At 41.7% G+C, this 19,439-nt stretch overlaps 4 protein-coding genes and 1 long non-coding RNA gene across 8 annotated transcripts; 3 read left to right on the top strand and 2 right to left on the bottom strand.

Annotated features, from left to right (window-relative positions):
* The first annotated feature begins 770 nt into the window (after positions 1–770).
* Positions 771–7,915, top strand: INPP5E (Inositol-3-phosphate synthase). Of its 2 annotated transcripts, XM_043426517.1 has the most exons (5): positions 771–1,498; positions 1,622–2,256; positions 4,057–4,411; positions 4,522–5,559; positions 5,677–7,915. In XM_043426517.1, the coding sequence occupies exons 2-5, from the start codon at positions 1,737–1,739 to the stop codon at positions 5,822–5,824; spliced, it is 2,061 nt and encodes a 686-aa protein (XP_043282452.1). In that variant the 5' UTR covers positions 771–1,498; positions 1,622–1,736; the 3' UTR covers positions 5,825–7,915. The 2 variants fall into 2 exon arrangements, with proteins under 2 accessions (XP_043282452.1, XP_043282451.1); XM_043426516.1 differs by lacking the exons at positions 771–1,498; positions 1,622–2,256 and adding an exon at positions 2,434–3,627.
* A 317-nt stretch (positions 7,916–8,232) lies between these two features.
* LOC122414866 (formin-binding protein 4-like) lies at positions 8,233–15,173 on the top strand. Of its 3 annotated transcripts, none has more exons than XM_043426482.1 (13): positions 8,233–8,869; positions 8,976–9,115; positions 9,217–9,337; positions 9,436–9,612; positions 9,735–9,900; positions 9,981–10,852; positions 10,923–11,281; positions 11,377–11,510; positions 12,899–13,044; positions 13,139–13,474; positions 13,552–13,922; positions 14,066–14,440; positions 14,573–15,173. In XM_043426482.1, exons 1-13 carry the CDS (start codon positions 8,788–8,790, stop codon positions 14,660–14,662), a joined length of 3,369 nt encoding a protein of 1,122 aa, XP_043282417.1. In that variant the 5' UTR covers positions 8,233–8,787; the 3' UTR covers positions 14,663–15,173. The 3 variants fall into 3 exon arrangements, with proteins under 3 accessions (XP_043282417.1, XP_043282416.1, XP_043282418.1); XM_043426481.1 differs by having other exon boundaries at positions 8,976–9,133; XM_043426483.1 differs by lacking the exons at positions 8,233–8,869; positions 8,976–9,115; positions 9,217–9,337 and having other exon boundaries at positions 9,476–9,653.
* A 58-nt stretch (positions 15,174–15,231) lies between these two features.
* Positions 15,232–16,404, bottom strand: RpS13 (ribosomal protein S13). Its single transcript, XM_043426573.1, has 3 exons — positions 16,281–16,404; positions 15,688–15,815; positions 15,232–15,591 (listed from the first exon to the last, which is right to left on the bottom strand). Exons 1-3 carry the CDS (start codon positions 16,301–16,303, stop codon positions 15,287–15,289), a joined length of 456 nt encoding a protein of 151 aa, XP_043282508.1. The 5' UTR covers positions 16,304–16,404; the 3' UTR covers positions 15,232–15,286.
* A 796-nt stretch (positions 16,405–17,200) lies between these two features.
* On the bottom strand, positions 17,201–18,424 carry LOC122414909 (uncharacterized). Its single transcript, XR_006261829.1, has 2 exons — positions 18,283–18,424; positions 17,201–18,111 (listed from the first exon to the last, which is right to left on the bottom strand). It is a non-coding gene; the product is annotated as an uncharacterized lncRNA (long non-coding RNA).
* Positions 17,322–19,350, top strand: LOC122414893 (uncharacterized). Its single transcript, XM_043426556.1, has 3 exons — positions 17,322–17,457; positions 17,696–17,771; positions 17,976–19,350. Exons 1-3 carry the CDS (start codon positions 17,323–17,325, stop codon positions 18,833–18,835), a joined length of 1,071 nt encoding a protein of 356 aa, XP_043282491.1. The 5' UTR covers position 17,322; the 3' UTR covers positions 18,836–19,350.
* Positions 19,351–19,439: the final 89 nt, after the last annotated feature.

The following is a 19,439-nucleotide window of genomic DNA, read 5'->3' as shown; positions in this document are numbered from 1 at the left end:
ACAAAACTGTTTCGTTATCGGTTGCTAAATTCTGACAGCCAATATATATTTACTTACAGGATTTTAGAGTCGCGGTAGCGAGTAACGAGTAAATTTATCAAAAAAAAGTTTGCTCTAAAATATTTAATGAGGATAATGAACAATTCGATAATTGAACGATTCTGTTGCAGAATCGTGTTGTATCGCGCGTTTAGCCAGCATATGACACGACCACCACACCACACCAACCATGCACCGCCGCTGCGCATATAGTATGTGGTATGTGTGTGCTTATGCGAGCGTGTGTGGCCACTACTTACCCACACTACTAAAAATATGAACAATAATATATCTCATTGGATTGGATACGTTCACTCCTCGCCGCCGCGGCGACGACGACGACGATCATCGCGTCGCCGTTCAACGTTCAACACTAATGCCCGTTTTCTCCAACGTTAATCTGAGTTCAAACTCGGTTCATCCTATCTCGAAACTATATAAAAAAAATTGAACCGAGTTTGAACCGCGTCGAAGAAAACGGGGTCTGTCGAGTCCCCACCAGTCCCCGCACCGGTGCGTGCAGTGGTGGGTGTGCTGCACGGTTGCACGGTAGTGCAAAAAGGTTATCGGCGGAGTTGAACATCTGGACAATGGCTGTGTTCCATATCATAACCTACTGCCAGTATACTGGCGAATATGTGTGTTGCTAATATAGCGTTGGCGGCGTTAGCAGCAGCAGGTTTTGGATTACGGCTATATATTACATAATAATATATAGCGGACTATTATAGATCGAACCGTCATATCGGTTGAACGTTGAACGTTCGTTTCGTCTTTCGATGTCGTCTCGACGTCGACGACGACGACGACGACGACGACGACGACGACGACGACGACGACGACGAAGACGACGAAGACGAAGACGACGAAGACGAAGACGACGAGAACGATGACGACGGTGTTAGTGCGAGCAGTATAATAATAAAAAAAAAAACGGGTGCTATAGTGATAATGATCGAATATGTTAGCCTGCAAACAAATAATATGAAACGGTCCGAAACATCGGATCGTTCGTCTTGTTAAAAATTTATTCGTCGCGTTAGAGAGAGTGAAGATAGTCAATATAAATATAAATATATTTTTTTTCATAAAAAAAAAATGGAAGCTGGTGTGAGAGTTGACATGATTTATTTCGTTGTCAACCTATCATTGATTCTTCGGTAATAACGTAAATATAAAATACGTTGCAATATTCTTGTCGCGAGTTTGTGTTGCTTTCGCGTATAGAGTGTAGGTGGTGCGTGCATGTATGTCGCGTCGTCGAAATAACCACGAGGGCGCGCGCGCGTTAATTGTCATGCATCGCAAAGCAGGATATATAGCAGGATACACGGTAAAGATGAAAAATTCGTTGAGGCGGGCGAACGATTTTGAAAGCTGGCGGGATTATTCTGCTCCACCTTCCGTCATCGAACAAAAAGATTGGTTAAAAATTTGTCAGCACGCACGGCGTTAAACGGTAATTGACATATCGCAATAACTTTTGCAGCAATAACATGAATGAAATAAGTATAGTGCCGCCGCTTTTTCGATTTCCAAATGGGAATAATATATATAACGGTGTCGCTCCTCAAAATTTTAGCTCCCTTCGTTGTGTTTCATACTTGCAATATGAAAATAAGACACTAATTGGTTAATCGAAACGACGAGGTACTACCCGAGCGCGCGGGGCGGGGGGCATTACCCAGCGGATTGTAATGGAGGACGGAGAGTCAAAAAATTTGGCGCGGGTGGCGGAAACATCACCGAAAACGAAGGAAAAAAAAAAATCACTCTGTCGCATGCTTATGAACAATAAAAAGACGAGAGTGGGATGCTCCGAGGTCCCTCACGGGCACGAGGAAGGTGGAATAATAACGAGCGACAAAGATTCTCGAATCGATCGTTCGATTATTCACGCCTCTAACACCAGTACCAAATTGTCTCTTTGCTGTGCCATGACGGAGAGAAGCGTCACTCCTCCGAGGAGCATGACCGCCGAGGGTTACGAGGATAATACGACACCTGCCCTTGTTGAAACCTCTACGGCTACATTGGCCGCAAAGTTTTTCATCGATTCGAGGAATGAGAACTGCGAACGCGAGCCAATAACCGTTTCAACGGAACAAGGAAGCACCTCTCCTCTCCTGAGGAAACAAATTTCTTCGGATTGTCATGAAAAGATAAGCAACAGCTGCGACGCTCGATATTCCGACATCTCCGCTTGTAATAACGGAGGTAAGAAAATTCTATATCCATTTTATATAGTATTTGTATTTGAAAGATGATTCGGCGATTAGGCCTGTCGAAGGTCCTTATTCTTGCAAAGATAGCAGGCCACAAGCACCCCCCTATATATAGTGTAGAATGTGTAGAACCGCGGACGGAACGGAGCGGCGTCGGTTGTCGGTGTTTAGCGGTGAGAGAAGGGGAAGGGATAAGCGGTGGTGGCGCGCACGCAACGCTGAATAGTAAGACGAGCTCGTGGCTGCTCGTGGCACCACACACATGCACCGATCCGATGAAGACGCAGCGGCCAAAGGGGGGGCGGAAGTATTTGTGAGAGGAGCAACTGCTCTTATTTTCGTTGTGTTCAGTTCAGTCGGGTTGCGTTCGTCGAACGCATACCTTCGTGTCGATATAATTTTTCACATCAAATTAATACACATCGGTCGCACACTCGTTAAAAAAAATCTGTCGCGTTCGGGAATAATATATTGATATAATAAAATAAGGAGATGGAGGAACGAATAAGAGGCGGCGGCGTCAGCATGCCGGCTAAATCATTAGCGAAAAAGAAAAAAGAGTCGTTTTTGGTGAAATTTTCGCGCGCATTGGTGAAAAAAAATAATGAGATAATGAAGGAGGAATACCAGAGGGAGCAACCGAAGCAGGAGAATACTGCTGCTACTGGGAATTCAGGAAGATCGGAAAGCGGCGGTGCCGCCGCCGTCTGCTGTAGTAGTATACCGATGGCGGCGGCGGCGGCGGCGTCGTCACCAATAAATTTGACAGATGTCACGTTGATGAAATCAGAATCAAAAGAGGTGAACGCGGATAATGAGGCTCAGAGCCGCGGTGTTGCGGGCGATAGTGTAATTTCCGGTGAAGCCTGCTCGGACGATAAATATGATGATGGAGAGAAAGAATTATTGAAAAAAAAAGATCGGGGAAATAAGGTGGCAACGGTGGTGGTGGTAGTAGCGGCCGATTACGACGCTCCAAATGAAATTGACAACTTTTCGGAAATGGAGGCAAATAAAAAGTTGGTTGAAAAAAAAGAAAAATTAATAAAAAGCGATAGACGGGAGCGGGATGAGGAGTATAGGAACAGCGAGAGCGACAGTGACAGCGAGGATTGGACGAGCGACTCGGGCTCGTGCTCATCGACGGGATTATCGGAAATGGAAAATAAGGAATTTATTCGGGCGGAACGCGAGGACCAATTCGATTACGAGGAATTGTATTTTACCAAAGGAAAATATATATCTTATTTCTTCTTACAAATGGAGAGACAGTCGTACGATCCTCATAAAGTTTATAGTATCGTGCGTTTTCATAATAAGCAGGAGAAAAAATTGGAAGCGAGCAGCGGCAAGAGCACCAAAGGTAAAGGCGATACCGCCGTTATCGGCATGCAATAATTTTAATCGGCGCGTTATTATAATTAATCTAGATCATCATATCATATACGCACATAGCATAATACGCGACATCGAAGCGCGTCTCGTATTATTATGCGATGAGAGCAGCGTAATCGTGGGTGTAAATGGGCGGGAGCGTGGCGTGGCGCAATAGCAGACGCCGCGATTACGCCTCAACAATTGCGACGACAAAATGACACGAGGTCGTCGATTGAGATCGTTATTATGTACGTTAAATGAGCATTTATTAAGATTCCGATTTGCGAGCGAGCCCGCGCGCCTCTACTATAGGCTGTTGTTATTATAAGAATGGTAATTAATTTTGGCGAGGCCGGAGGATCGTTTTATTTTTAATTGTATTCGTTTGTTAATCGTATATATATCGTTTGCACAGGGGATAATTCATCTTCAGCGGATTCAACTTCGCCTAATATGCCTTGTTCGTCACTGAGACGTAGATTGGGGCATCGAGGATCAGCCGACGATATCGTAGCAAATTCCCCGACAAATTCGATGCGTTACTCGAGTCCGGAGTCGGTACGAAGCGCTCCGATTCCTCTTCTCAAGCCGCGTTCAACCTCGCACGATGCTCTCTCGAAGAAAATAAAATGTCAGCGTAATGTGAGGGGGGAGGAGGCTCGGCTTGACCACGAAGGAGGAGCGACCGCGAGGATGGATAGCCTCGCTAAAAGATCTTTGCTAGCAGCTCAAGTTCTCAATTTGATACCAACGGAAAAAGCTCGAGAACGGTGATTTTAATGTGTTTAAAGGAGACCGGGGGCGCGCGCGAGGAAAAGAGAGCGGTGTGTAAAAGGTATACTTATAATAAATATATAAAATATATAATATTGGATTGCAGAAATTTTCTTCACGGTCGTATAGCAGCAAATTCGTTGCTCGGTCCTGTCGAACTTGAGAAAGTACTGCCCAATCGGGAAATACGAATATTCGTGGGTACGTGGAACATGAACGGTCAAACACCGCCAAAGGAATTGAACGATTTTATGCTACCGTCCGAGATAAAAACCGTACCGGATTTGCTGGCAATTGGTACCCAAGAGTCGTGCTCGGAACGGGCCGAGTGGGAAGCTGCGTTGCAAGAAACTCTCGGACCGTCGCACGTTCTTCTAACGAGTACCGCACTCGGAACTTTGCATCTCGCCCTTTTTATAAGGCGAGACCTCATATGGTTCTGTTCGGTACCCGAGGAGGATTGCTTTTCTACGAGGACAGGAACGGCTTTTCGTACCAAGGGCGCGGTTGCGCTTGCCCTCGTGCTATTCGGTACGAGTTTTCTATTCGTAACCGCTCATCTGACCGCCCATCAGGACAAAGTTAAGGAACGGGTTAACGACATAAAGAGAATCGTTAGGAATATCGAATTACCGAAAGACATACCAACGAGACACAGGAGCACCAAAGACGTCACCCAAAACTTTGATTGCGTTTTTTGGTGCGGTGATCTTAACTTCCGACTGTTGCAACCCCGGGAGCAAGTAATACAGTGGATTTCCGACACGAGCTTTCCCCGGGAATCGCCCATCAGCCTTCGCGCCGATCAGTTGCGCGCGACCCTCAACGAGGGCGCTGTTCTCCGGGGCTTCCAAGAAGCTCCCATTACTTTTCCACCGACGTACAAATACGATCCTGGCACTCAGAATTTTGATACCAGCAGCAAACAACGCGTACCCGCATATACCGATCGTATTCTCTTCAAGGGTAAGACTCACCCTCGAACCGGCTATATTCGACGCGTTAGCCACGAGAGTACCGGCTCATCTTACAAAGATGCCATTATCGAATGCCTCGTTTACGATTCCGTTCCCAGCATATGCACATCCGATCACAAACCCGTTTGGGGCGTTTTCAAAACTACCCTCCGACCCGGCATTGACACGTGAGTTTTTCTCATATAAAGCCTGCTTCTGCCAATCGCGAATCCGTTATCCCCAACGCTTCGCTTTTTTTTTTTTTTTTTCATTTCATCGATTTATCGCACCGTCTTCCTTTTTAGAATTCCTCTTGCGGGTGGTTTGTTCAATCGTGAGGTATATCTCGAAGGAATAAAGAGACGGACGGCGGCGGCGGCAGCAGCAGCAGCAGCAGCAGCAGCATCGACTGACCATTCTGAAAATTCTACGAGCGCGTGCTCGATACAGTAATAGAAATTCCGCTTGAAAATTCATTCCCAAACGCATCTAGTCATCAGAATTATCTTTAACTATAGATTTAATTAACCCGACACAATTTGTTGATTTTTATGTAGTTTCCAGTATTTACGAGCTATTAACAATAATATTCTTTCGTATTCTTCGGATGAAAAGTAAATGATAAAGCGGCACGCGCGTCCAATCCGACAATAATTGCCAGGTAAATACGAAACGACTGAAACACCACCCGTCTCTGAATATTCTTTGCGTTTAACGCATCGATAAGGAGAATAAAAAAAAAAAAATAATGAGCAGGGTAATGCTGCTGGGTAAAAATAATAAGAAGATGGCTCACGTTAAGAAATATATTTGATTGGAATAATTTCATTCACCAACATTACTTCCTTTCAATGGCGAAACTACCCGCGTTAATGATAATGGCCATATCTGTCGAAACTATAGCTAGGCCAAAGTTAAATTATCAAAAAGTACAGTCTGAACGGTGAGAAATAATGAAATAATGTCAATTTTGTAAATCTGTCGAATATTCGCTCGCTATCCTCGCGAGAGAGAGCACCTCGTTGTTTGACGTTGACGTTGAAAACGCACACGAAGGCTACACCAGACTCGATTCCCTCTGATAACATTGAAGAAGAGAGAGAGAGAGAGATGAATCTCTCGGAACGCAAGAAAATTGAATAACCGTCCGTTTCTCATCCAATAGCGCAGCAACCGGAAAAGACAATTTTATCACTATGGATGGTCCATTGATCCAGGTTTCATGAATTTTTTATACGTGTGCGTGTGATGGTGATTAAAGGAAAAAGATGTGGCGTTATCGAAGCATGCACACTGCATACGCTCCGCTGCCGAAAATTCGTCATATTGGGGACACTTTTTTTTTTCCTCGCCAAGGAGCTGACGGAGAGATTTGACTCGGCACGCGAAACTTTTACTACATATTGAATAAGCAAATGGTTAATTTGAGAATACCGATAGGAAACGTCGTATCGTAAGAGGACTTTAAGCGAGATTAGCTCTTTTGGGGAAAATAAAACGTCTGTAAACGTGCCCGCTCCGGAGATGCATGGCGGCTGCCTTATTTAGTATAATATAATTGTACTTCAATTCTATACTAGTACTGTATTCACATTATAAAAATGAAAAAAAATCTTTCACAATTAGCATTAGCGAAGCAGTAAACGAGGCTATAACGCTAATGAACAGAAAAATCAAAGTGAAAAAATTCGGAACGATGAGAGAGAAAAAAATCAATGAAAAACGAACAAAAGTATTATCGTGTGATTGTAAAAGAAGTATACAAGTGTTGAGCCCACGCGAAAATGCGCGTCGTTACAAGACTGCTCTATATAGCGCCCCAATTGGTATGAAATAGTTGACGCTGTGATATGATAATTCATATATATATATACCGAATATAAAACGGTTTGGTAGAAAATTGTGATGAAAAAAAATAGTCTTTGTATTCCTCTTCGTTTGTTCAGCACCTGCGTGTCCATTTTTCGGCAAAAGGGACTTTGTCGGGTATTCTCGTGATGTTCTCTCGCTCAAATTTTCCCATTTTTCCGGTTTTATTACGTAAACCATCCGGCGTAACAACAACAATATATATATATATATATATATATATATATAAAATCCCAAATTTATGCCGTCATAGCAAAAGCAGCTATATAACAACAGAGCAGGTTGAGCACAAAATACCAGATTGATAAAAAAGAAAAGCGGTCATTATATTTTATAACAAAGTTTTACCTATACGACGAAAAGATGTCAATATTTCAAATTTCTTTATCCTACGGTTGTTATTAAAAAATGAAAAAAATTCATTGTAACTACGGCTGTTGAGCGCGATATTGTTCTGCTATAATAATTCTTTATTATTATCACAGTCCGTGTGCGCGCGGTTGCAAGCGCGCGTGAATTGTAGAATGTAATTGTATTGTCAAATTATTATTACATGTACACAAAAATACATTTCTGGTATTACAGGTTGAATCATTCTGATACGGGATTTTCCATTGAAATATAAAGCCACAATTTATGGAATCCTACTATATAATAAATGAACCCTTCGTAAACGCAATCTGCGCTCTTTGATTAATTATAAAACCCGCGCGATTATCCTCCAATTCAAATTTCGTGATTGCAAAATTAGAGAAACGAGGAATTTTGAACTATGTACGAGTGTAAAAATGAAAATTGATATATATCAAGAGACTGAGTAGAGTAGAGTCTCGGTTATTTTTATATTTTGTGTAAAATGGACATAAAAAAAAAACCAGTAAACTTGCGTTGCGAAATAGAGAGGAGCGCTATTGTGCATTGTCGCCGCCAAGTGTACATGCATCGTGCGTGCGACCCGACCCAGACACGACGGTGCCGACGGCGCCGCGACGGTGGTGATATCCGGAACATCGCTTCGCCGTCCGTGCGAATGAGACGACCAAGCAGCTGCTTCTGTTTCTGTACGAAAACGACGACGAAAGCCCAAGAATCTCTGTCATTCGGTTCGGATTCGGATAAAGTATCGTTGAAGCAGACTTGCTGCCTCGATATAATTATACGATTATCAAGAATCATTAAGCGTACACTCGTACCGCAAATCAAGCTTCATATTTTGCGCAGTAACCATTTTTTCTCCAAGACAAATGTGGATCGATTTTGTTATTCACGATTTCGGACTTGGAATTTCAACCTCTTCGCGAATAGGTGTCTCGAGGTTATGGAACACACGTGAATGATATTTTTGCCGTAATTATTGTATGCGGATTTTTAATGACAGTTCGCATTTAATAACGGTCATCATTATTCCTTCGAGCGATTCAATAAAATTCAACCGACGACGTCGCGTGTGTTATTGAATACAAAAACGCTATTGCGGTGTGGTGAAGCTAAACGTTAACATCAGCTATGCAATTGATATAAATACGCGCTATACTTGTTAACGCGATATGAAGAGACAAAGAAGTCAAAGAAGACAAGTTCTGGATATAAATGCCGAGCAGTCCGATTCACCTCGCAGACGTTGGCAAAGTATTTAACCATGAGTTTGGCAAAAGAAAAAAAGCATTGACTCTGCACGCTTTGTCAAATTCATATAGATTAAATAATAAAATGTTCCTCCTTTCTCTATGTTCAGACAAATATGAAGAAATTCCTACCGAGGATTGTGGGCAAAACAAAGTACCTGGTAATCCGCTCAGTAACCTTTTGGAACAATACAACTCGGATAGCGAGACCGAAGATTCGAGAAACAATGGGAAGAAACTCGATGACAAAGTCAATGATTTTCTCAAGGTTTTGTCGCGTTGATCTACCTGACGAGGCAACAAACACATTTTGATTTATCAGCTAAAAAGTCGGTTCCTATTCTTTTCTAGGAAATACAACTGATCGCTCCGGGAGTACCGCCGGTAGAAAATTTAGAAAAAAAACTAAATTCGGAGGATGGAGAAAGCGAAAAAGCAACGAATCGTTTTTCCGCAGAAGAATCTTCTATTCGTAAGCACCTTCAAAACCTGCGACACGTTAAGAATTTACGATCTTTGATATTTCCATCGCAATCGAAACGTATTGATCAAGACTTTTTTGTTATTCAGTATGGCAGGAATGCTTCGATGATTCCACAGGCTATCCCTATTATTGGCATGTTCGAACGAATGAAGTAACGTGGGAGGTGCCGGAGGAAATAAAATTGTTGAAAGAAAGGAATCAACAAGATTCCCTAAATCGTACTTCCTACAGTACTCAATGGGTCAATTTTTCTCAAAACACTTGTGAGAGACACTTGTTACGTTACATCGAAGAGATGAGCAAAGTTTGGAATATCAAAGTGTACACACATTATCGGACTAATAGATAAAAATTTCATTAATCCCATATTTATGATCATATTTAGATCCTCAACCACAAATAAATATACCCGAAGGAATGATACCGAAGGAGGTTGTAGCTAGAAATCGAAACAGACAAGTGAGTTATTTGGCAAATTCGCAACGAACGTTGAAAACTGAGCCCAATACGTCGAAAGATTCGCTGGGAATGGACGAAGAGTCGGACGACGGGTAAGGTTCTATCAAGAGCGAGGAAATGGCTGAACGTGTTTTTCATTATTCATTTCCCCCCTCCCCCGTTACCGTTGCAGGAAAATCGAAATGATAACGTCGTTCCCGAGTGACGGAAGTGAATCTGAGATGAGCGAGAATGATTCGCCGACGAAAGATCGATACCGAGAAAACAATCCGACACCCACTCAATCTTGGAAGAGTCTCATGTCAACGAATAGGAATACGGAGAATAACGCGGGGAACGGAAAAATAGGACCTGTCCTACCAGCCGGTATAGTACCGTTGGTTCACGGGCCTGAAAATTCCAGTAGAAACGACGGAGCTGGTGAAAAAAGGCCGACAAAAGAAGAGGAGGCTCGAAAGAGAAGAAAACGTGGAACGAGAGACGGCGGCGAAGAGCAAAAAACTTGGACAATTCTCGATACTGAAATCTCGTACGAAAATAATAAACTGACCCCGCATACCAAAGTATCGAACAATGCGGAATCTTCGATTTCTACCAAGAAATTGAAATTTTCTCTTGTTCCTGGTTACGCGGATGATTCAGACATGGAGGATGAAATTACGCCAAAAGTAGAAACGATACTCGAGCCTCTCTTTCCAATCGGTGATTTCTCCGAAAAGGCAGCATCCACGATAGTAACGCAAGACGGAACCGTTAAAAAAATTGAAACTAAATACACGGATTCTGGAAGCGTGAAAATATTTCAATATCATTGCACGGGTAATGATAAAGTCGACAATATCAATGACGAGAGTAGACATACGAAGGAAGAGCTTGGATCCGAGTCGCGGAGAGCCGATAATGATGAGGAGTGTTGTAGTACAACGGAGGAAACGAGAATCGTTCGAATTGAGGACGAACCCCTCCCGAAAGCCAATATATTCTTCGATAATTTGGAAACGCCGTCAAAGGCTTTTCAGAGAAAGAGAAGAATTGCATTCGATGGTACGTTGCGAAAATCAATTTATTGTTTTTAGTTCCATTCGTTCAACTACTAATTATTACGGTATTTTAGTAATACCGAGCAAGAGCAGCAGAAGCGTTGAAGCTGACAATGTAAGTAAAACTGAGGTGACGGCGGCGGCGGCGGCGGCGGCGGCGGCGGCCATGATCGCTCCCGAAATAGAGCCAGAAAATGAAATCGTAGAGGAGGAAAGTGAGGATCGGGCAGATCGAAAAACAATAATTTCGGCGACGGAAAAATTCGAGGAACCGAGTGTCGCGAAAGTGGAACAGACCGGGGCAAAGGAAAAAACTGATGACGAAATGAAGGAGCTGAGAAGAACGACGGAGACGATAATGGAAAAATTGAAATTTTTATCGGAAGGTGGTCAACCTGCTTCGGCCGTTCAAGTCATGGCGATTCAACTTCAAGTACGTAGTCGAAATTTCAAAGAGAAAAATAAACAATTTTTTCACCGACTACGACCGAGAGAGGCTGATTAGCAAGCTGATGAATTTGATTTCAGACTCTACTCGCGGCGTGGGAAGCTCGCGAGCTCCGTAACAATTATCTGGAAAATTGGCTGACCGGCACGGGGCGTGAATTGGAACGTCTGGAGGAAGCAGCTGCTCCACCGGGATGGGATTGTCAATGGGATAGGTACGGTATCCCCAGCGTAAAAGTCAATTAAAAAAAAAAAAAAAAAAAAAACAAAAAAAAACAAAAAAAACAAAAAAACAAAAAAAAACGAGATGGGGGGTCCGGGCGGGGTTGATGCGTGCGGAAGGTCAAGCGAAACCTCAACTCTATGCATTTTCTTCATCATTTTATTATCGTTTCAACGAATTAACTATCGTGCGGCGAGAATTAAGATGATTGCACAACGGAAAACATGTCGTCGTCACTGCGACGGCGGTGAAACGTGAGGTACGTGCGTGAAACGTGGGGGCTGACCTTCCTCAAAATTATTCATTCATTCCAATACTTATACATCGAACTCGCATTCAATTGCAATATTATTGCGGACCAGCCTCATCGTTGTTCCAAGATAATGTTTTCAACAAATCGACAAAACCTCAAAAAGCCTATTTTTCTCTTATTTCGCGGGCGCGCGAGGGGGGAGGGCGGGGGGGGCTTGCAAAATACACATTCCGCAGGGACAATTGTTCGACGAACGATTCGTCTCGTGGCGTTACCCGTTTTGCAAAAGCAAAATCATCCGCGGGGAGGAACGGTTTGTATGTGAGAACTGATTATTCCTTGATACTTTTGTTGAAATTTCATGATTTATACTTTGTCTTAGTGTTATAGGTATGACGGGGAAGCGAAACTGATTTCAGTCGATGCTGATCGCGAGGAACACGAGAAAAGCTCAAAAACCATTGAATATAGATATAATAGTGGATTGACATGTTCAAGTTTCGCGATATTCAACGTTTCGCTCTATATTTATAATCTCGATGCTCTAAAAATACAAAAGGGTCATCATTGAATGCATACGAATCTTTCACAAACGGACAATCGGAATCAGCTACCTTGAAAATTGAAGAAAAGAGAGAAAGAGTGAGAGAGAGAGAGAGAACAAACAAATATGCAATGAAAAGAAAAAGAAAACTATAAACGACAAACAAATCCGTGATCAATCGTATAACGGAAAAATCTAAAAAAAAAATGATTCCTATTGTCGATGATCCAATGGTTTCTTGTGTCGAATAAGATCCGTCATCCGTTGGTACATTTTTCTTACGTATAAATAATTTTTTAGTATGAATTTCGAAAGGTAGAAAAAAAAAACAACCGAGACTACAGGTAGGGATGCAAAATATGGTTCACATAAACTAGTGTTAAAGCGTATTAATTGAAGAAAAAAAAATGAAGACAATTTTCACCGAGTGGTAACTGAGAGATGTTGCGTCGAGGAGGGTAGGAAAAATGAATCTAAAGTGACGAAATGTCGAAAGTGTGACGCTAAAGAAAATCAGTCAATTCTCTTTGTTCTCATTTTTTGATGTTTTCTTTTGGGGGTGGGGGCGGCGGCATGATTCTAGGTCGCATAAACGCTACTTCTATCGAAACTCAATGAGCGGCGATGCTCAATGGACTTATCCGGAGGCTGATGTTATCGGTGGTACCGAAGAAATGGAATTGTGCACAACGCCACCACCTCAGGGACAGGAGGAGCCGTGTATAATAGGTAAGTAAGTCTCTCGCCCAGTGCGATTCGAATATAATGTAAATAATCGTCGATTGTTCGACGAACAGTTTTCACCGCTACCATCTGATCGTAGAGTCAGATCAATCGGTCAAAGATCAGCAAATAACATCAGCAGCAGCTTCAGTACCACCGATGAGAAACAGCGAACTATTGAAAGAGGAATTATTAGACGGTAACAAAATGAAGGAACGAAACCAAGTCGCTGTGCCACCACCGCCGCCTCCTCAAATTTCAAGTCCCAGTCCTCCACCTCCCCCGAGAATATACGCCGAAGATATGAGAAAAGGGAAAAGAAGAAGAGGCGGCTCTGGCTGTGGCTCTGGCTGTGGCTCTGGCTGTGGCTCTGGCACCGGCACCGGTAGTGTCCAAGAAACTATTTCAGAATCGAAGAAAGAAAAATGCACTACCGGTAAATATTTGTATCTGGGATTTGTCAATAATTTGTTTTCGTTTTTTCCTTACAATTGAAAATATCGCACCGAATAGAAATCAATGGAGCATCGGATGAAGCGGAAAATGAAGAAAAAGAAAGTTTGGTGAATCCACCGCTTCCACCTTCACCAAGGAAATTGAGTAAACCACCGTTACCACCTCATCCGCCAACCCCGGTACCAAACCCTCCGAATAACGAGCCCTTGCCGCCCGGTGTCGATCCACCGGACATGCCATTCGCGATAGCCGCTCGTTCCATCGAGTCAACCATGTTGTATACACCTGCAGCAGCCCCCCCACAAACAACCAATCCAATTTATACAGCTACGATCGGTGATCCAACGATTCTTGGTCATCATACCGCCGCCGCTCTCATGCAGGGACAACTTATGCATTATCCTACTTATCATCAACATTTGCACAACGTTAGTCGCAATCTCACATTATTTATTAATATTGAAATTATTATCTTCGTTGTGTCGGCACGATGGATGTGCGACACACAGACTCGCTCAACACCGCTCGTTTTATAATGTTGGGTGTAACATATTTTTTAAAATGCTTTCAGCAAGCCTTAATAGCCGCTGCAAATAGATTAACGGGCCAGGAAGCGGTACAATTTATGGTGGATTATGGTCAAGTGTATACGAACACGCGGGTTATTGCAAAACCACCGATAAAGAGTCATAAGGAAACTCTGGGTTTGGCAATCGATTCGTTTTACAATGATATTGCATCGATGGAAAAAGCTATCAGGAGCAGCAGTGATCTTGAGACTGATCAAATCTTACCGATTGAACCGATTCCGTTAACGATACCGCAGCAGCTGCAGCAAATTCAACCTGCCTCCGAAATCGACCAACAACCACCACCACCACCACCACCGCCACCGCCACCACCTATCCTCACCGATTCTGTTTTAAAGGAACGAAAAAAAAAGAAGGTAAAAGAGGCAAACAAACAGGCGAGATACTTTCACCTCCGATCCTTGTTTAATGTGAATATATATATATATATATATATATATATTATTATTATTATTATTATTAATTTAACCAATTTTCTATTACTTCAGACTAAACTGGGCATAAGCAAGAAACAGAAGGAAGTCTCCACTATGGTCGCAAAATGGCAAAAGGCTCAACATTACGAGGACAATGATTGACATTCGTGCATTCGCGCATTTTATAATCAACGATAGAATGAAAAACACAATTATTCGCTCGCTATATTCTTTTACTCTCTTTTAAAATATTTGCCAATGTATGGACAATGTCACCCTGTCACTCCGCGCTGAAACATATATTCGATGACAAATATTCAACAGTCACGTAATTCGTACTGTGTATTCGACGAGTACTCGAAAACCTTTGGTAATAGTAAAGACAAAAAAAAAAAAAGTACGTTTCGTAAGTATTCTTCAACCCCGTAACTGTTCATCATAACGCATTTCCATCATTTATTTTGATAAAGATTTTACCATTTACATGTATTTATCGGATCTTAAAAAATTACCTGCAATACAGGATGCGCGGAATAATAATGGTTCGTAGTTTCATCCACATCCCACCAAAGTTTTCCCCAGTGTACATGGAATTAAATAGAATCACACGTTCGTTTTTGAGATGGAACACACTTGATTTGAAACTTTCAATAAATTTCCCATTACCAAAGAATCTCACGATATGGTTGGTTATATTTAAGAAACTCGGAGAAAAGAGATGAGATGTTGCGTATGAATCAATAAGTCAGATTTATTGATACAACGTAAATATAAAGCATGATGGAATTAAGCGACAAGAGCACTGGCGGTTGAGCTCTCATATTTCCAGTTGGGTGCAAGAGAGCCCTTGGATTTGTAATAGCGACCGAGCCTATGGATTCTTGATTCAACAAGAATCAAACGGAATTTGCTGTCTGTGTCCTTGCGATTACGTTCCAAATGCTTGCGTATCTTGACCGCTTTCTTGATCAGGTAATAGAGATCTTCGGGTAGATCAGGGGCAAGTCCCATGCTCTTGACAATCCTGAGGATTTTGTTCCCTGTGCGAAAACGAACTTGAGCGACGCCATGAGAGTCACGAAGAACAACACCTGAAAAATTCATGACGGAGTTTGTTTGTTGCTGTTGGGTTATAAAAAATTTATGGAAAAACGACACAACATCGTTGCAAGATTCACTCAACTCACCGATTTGCGACGGGGTATGACCTTTTTTTGCCAATTTAAAAATAAGATCTTTACAATCGTCGGGCGTAAGTTTCAGCCAAGTCGGTACGCTCCGTCTGTATGGAAGCGCAGACTGGGATATACCCTTTCTGAAAAATAAAGTTTTAGATTTGTACATGGCGTGAAAAAATCGAAAATTCTGCATCGTTCGACTATGATGTATGTGTGCATGTATTCATGAATATACAATCTTCGCATCAGACATTTGTATCAGTTAGAAGTGAGGTTAGAAAGAAGATATTTGCGTAACGGCAAAAGAAATGTATGAAGAAAAAAAAAACACTGGTACTAAATTGAAATATTGTTCGTTCCAATAACTAGTGGGTACCAGAAGTGAATGGAATTAGAAATTTAGGCGTTACGAGATGGCAGATACAAATGACGCATGGCGAACTCTAATCCACGTTATCATTTGAATTGACAATCACCTTTTCGGTCGGTGCAAAACCAGGGATAATTGTTTAACTGGTTGATGAAAAAGGTGGTTATTTTAGTTAAATGATATTTGGCTGAATATTTTATTGTTAAGTGATAGTAAATCAATAAATTGTTACCCCGGAGCGTGCATACGACCCATGACGATGAGTTATTCTCTTCCAAAAGACACTGGCGTGCCGTTGGCTGCTACAGGAAATAAGAACAAGATGGCCGCCTCCTTTAAGCGTGTGCACACTTCCGGAGGACGACGTCGACATCGCGCGCGCGCGGAGGACATGCAGACGCGGGAAATAAAGTCAAATTACATTTATTTTTAATAAAATAGATTTCATTTACTTTTCCAACAACGAATAATTAAATGACGATGTAGGAAAGATTGACGAATCGTATACGCGAGCCATATACTATACGGTTGTTTCAAACGTTTAGGAAAAATGCGTCGACTCAAAATTTGAAAAAAAATCTTATATTCGAAAAAGCCCGGCGGTCGTGCGGTGCGAATCACTTTCAGTTTCCGGTATGTATCATTCCTCCCCCCCCTCCCCCCCCCCCCCCCCCCCCGCCGTTCGAAGAAGAAAAATATAGCAAACGTATAAAGAAAAAAACAAAATAGACTAAGAAAAAAGTATATATATTTTAGTAATCGATCAATTATCATCGGAAACAACACACACACGCACACGACAATCATCGCAGCATCGATTACGAATGATGACACAACACATGAGAATAAGAAATTGAGAAAAAAATATTATCACGTTTCATCGTATAGAAAAGATTATTAAGCAACATCATAGAGACCATTGTAAACATTGATTTTTTTTATTGGCCATGTCAACTTTTTATCGAATCGTTAAGGTATTCAATGAAAAATCATTATAGATTTTCTTTTAACCTAACTAAAAATCTAGCAACATATATATGTACAGCATACTACGTATGTATATGTCGAGTGGTCGAGTGGAACAAAATTATATTCTTGACAAATAACCGCGCGGCCCGATTAAGTGAAAAAAAAAATTTGCATCATTCGTTGTTGTACATCGGATGGCATTGAGGCTTTGATAATAGTATATATATATATATATATATATATCTGTTTCAGAGTGCCAATATAATTTGGAACATACAAGTATATTTTGTTCGAATCTGAGAAGAATGTCAAGAGACGGTGGGAAACAGCTATCAAAAGGGAAATCTAAGAAAAGAAGGCATATGTGCGTTATGGACACTGATAGCAGCGACGACGGCGATGCTCCGGACTTGAATCCAAGAAGAAAGCCAAGAATAATAGTAAGAATTGTGCATTCATTGAATAGGTAAAATGATGTAGTTTCTGAAGCAAGTTCGCTCAAGTTTCAAATTTAGATCTTGAGATAATTACAATAATATAAAAACAATTATGCATTGCTGCTAAAGCAAAATAACACATATCGGTATTACATCATTATGTTATCCCGTGTGACTCTGTGCCTTTTACCGGAGAGCTCTGACTAATATTCGTGTTAACAAAATTCAATTATTCTCACAGAAAACAATGAATGAGTCGGATGAAAAAGATAAAGCAGGAAGCAGAGTTTTGGAAGTAGCCGGTTCTTCTGAAAACGGTATCTATAATGCAATATTGTTGAGAAAATATCAAACAGGAGAATTGTAGAATAATTCTTGGAGTTGTCAGGGAATAAAGGCTGAGGGGAGAATATAAGGTGCAACAAATTCTTGAAACATGAAAATGTAGACGATGAACTCATGAAATTCGGAATCTCTGGGTTCGTCCGATTCAATTGGTCAAAAAAAATTGTTGGACATAGTTACAGCTTGTACTGTGAAGACTGATGAGGTTGAAGGCAGCAAGGAGAAAGATGACAACAAAGATGATCGATCGATCGAGCACTGCCCGATTTGTTGGCTTCCGTTCAAGCAACAGGAAGTGGCTATTCCGACGACCTGTGATCATTCCTTTTGTCTACAATGTATTTTAAAATGGACCGCTCATTCGAACACATGCCCCATGGATCGTCAGGCATTCGATATGATCGATGTTTACGAGAGTTATGGTAGTGAAACAACGCGACAGATGCCGGTCCCAATTAAAAGTTGTCTGCCTAAAATGCTTACAGCGGATGAGGATGTCCGTGACGACCCCTTCTTCATCATCCACTCAAATTCCAGTTCATCCGAAATGGATCTCGTGAGTTCGGATTTCGAACTGTTTTACGATTCATCGATTCACAGTTATTCGATCTCCGAGGCTACCGATGATGATTCACCGATGAGCGGCGATAGCGAACGGGATCCGTCCCCGAATAATGATAATCGTTGCAGCATTGATTCTTTCTCTACTACTACAACGTCTACGGAGGAGGAAGAGGAGGAGGAGGAGGAGGAGGAGGAGCAGGAGGAGGAGCAGGAGAGGGAAGATTTTCCACTGTTTTTCGAACAGACTCCATCTGATTGCGAATATTTCAGCGCTATGCGAGATACCTTTGAGGAACGCGCATCGTCCACCTCTCCGTCCCAATATGAATATTCTCCTAGTCGATGCGATTATTCAAATGACTTTATCTCGGATGGATTTTTAACCACCCCACCTCATCAATTGATTGCGTTAAGACAATACAATTTCTCCAACTCGCCCAATTCCTCAACTTCATCGACAGATTTGTCCTAGCTCTCCATGCCCTTGGCTGCCGTTGCCACCACGACCCCTCCCTCCCTCCCTCCTCCTCCTCCGCGTCTTATTGATAAACGTTCTGTTTTTAGAATTGTGGGGGGAGGAGAGTTGATTGTGCAGATGAATAAGTTTTGCTTGAAAGAAAAAACAAACACTGTTATTTAATCGTTTTACCACATGATCGACACACAATTTGAGATAAAAAGATGAAGTCATTCAAAAAGTGATGGAATAAACTTTCGGAAGGAACATCTCGCAGCCAAAAGTATCAATAAAATTTTGTTTATTGCGATCGAATCCTCCATCCAATAAAATCGAAGCTTTCGAAATAATCGAACGAAAAAGATCAATTAATAGTTTGAATCGGAATAAGTGAGTTTTTGCATTATGGGAGAAGTTTATTTTTCGTATGTTGATGCCTTTCAGAATTAACAAGCATTGTATATCGCTTAATTTCCCATAATGAGAGTTTAATAAAGAAGAAAAACTAATAAAACGATTTTTACAATACATATTTGATGGCAATAGTGATTATTCGTTGAGAAATATTCGTATAAAAATAAGGTGCGGGCGGAGAAAATTTTCAAACGGAATAACTTCT

The sequence above is a fragment of the Venturia canescens genome, chromosome 8 (assembly GCF_019457755.1).
Source record: "Venturia canescens isolate UGA chromosome 8, ASM1945775v1, whole genome shotgun sequence".
NCBI lineage: Eukaryota > Metazoa > Arthropoda > Insecta > Hymenoptera > Ichneumonidae > Venturia > Venturia canescens.
Note: the sequence above shows the minus strand (reverse complement) of the source record. Positions and strands in the feature narration are given on the sequence as shown.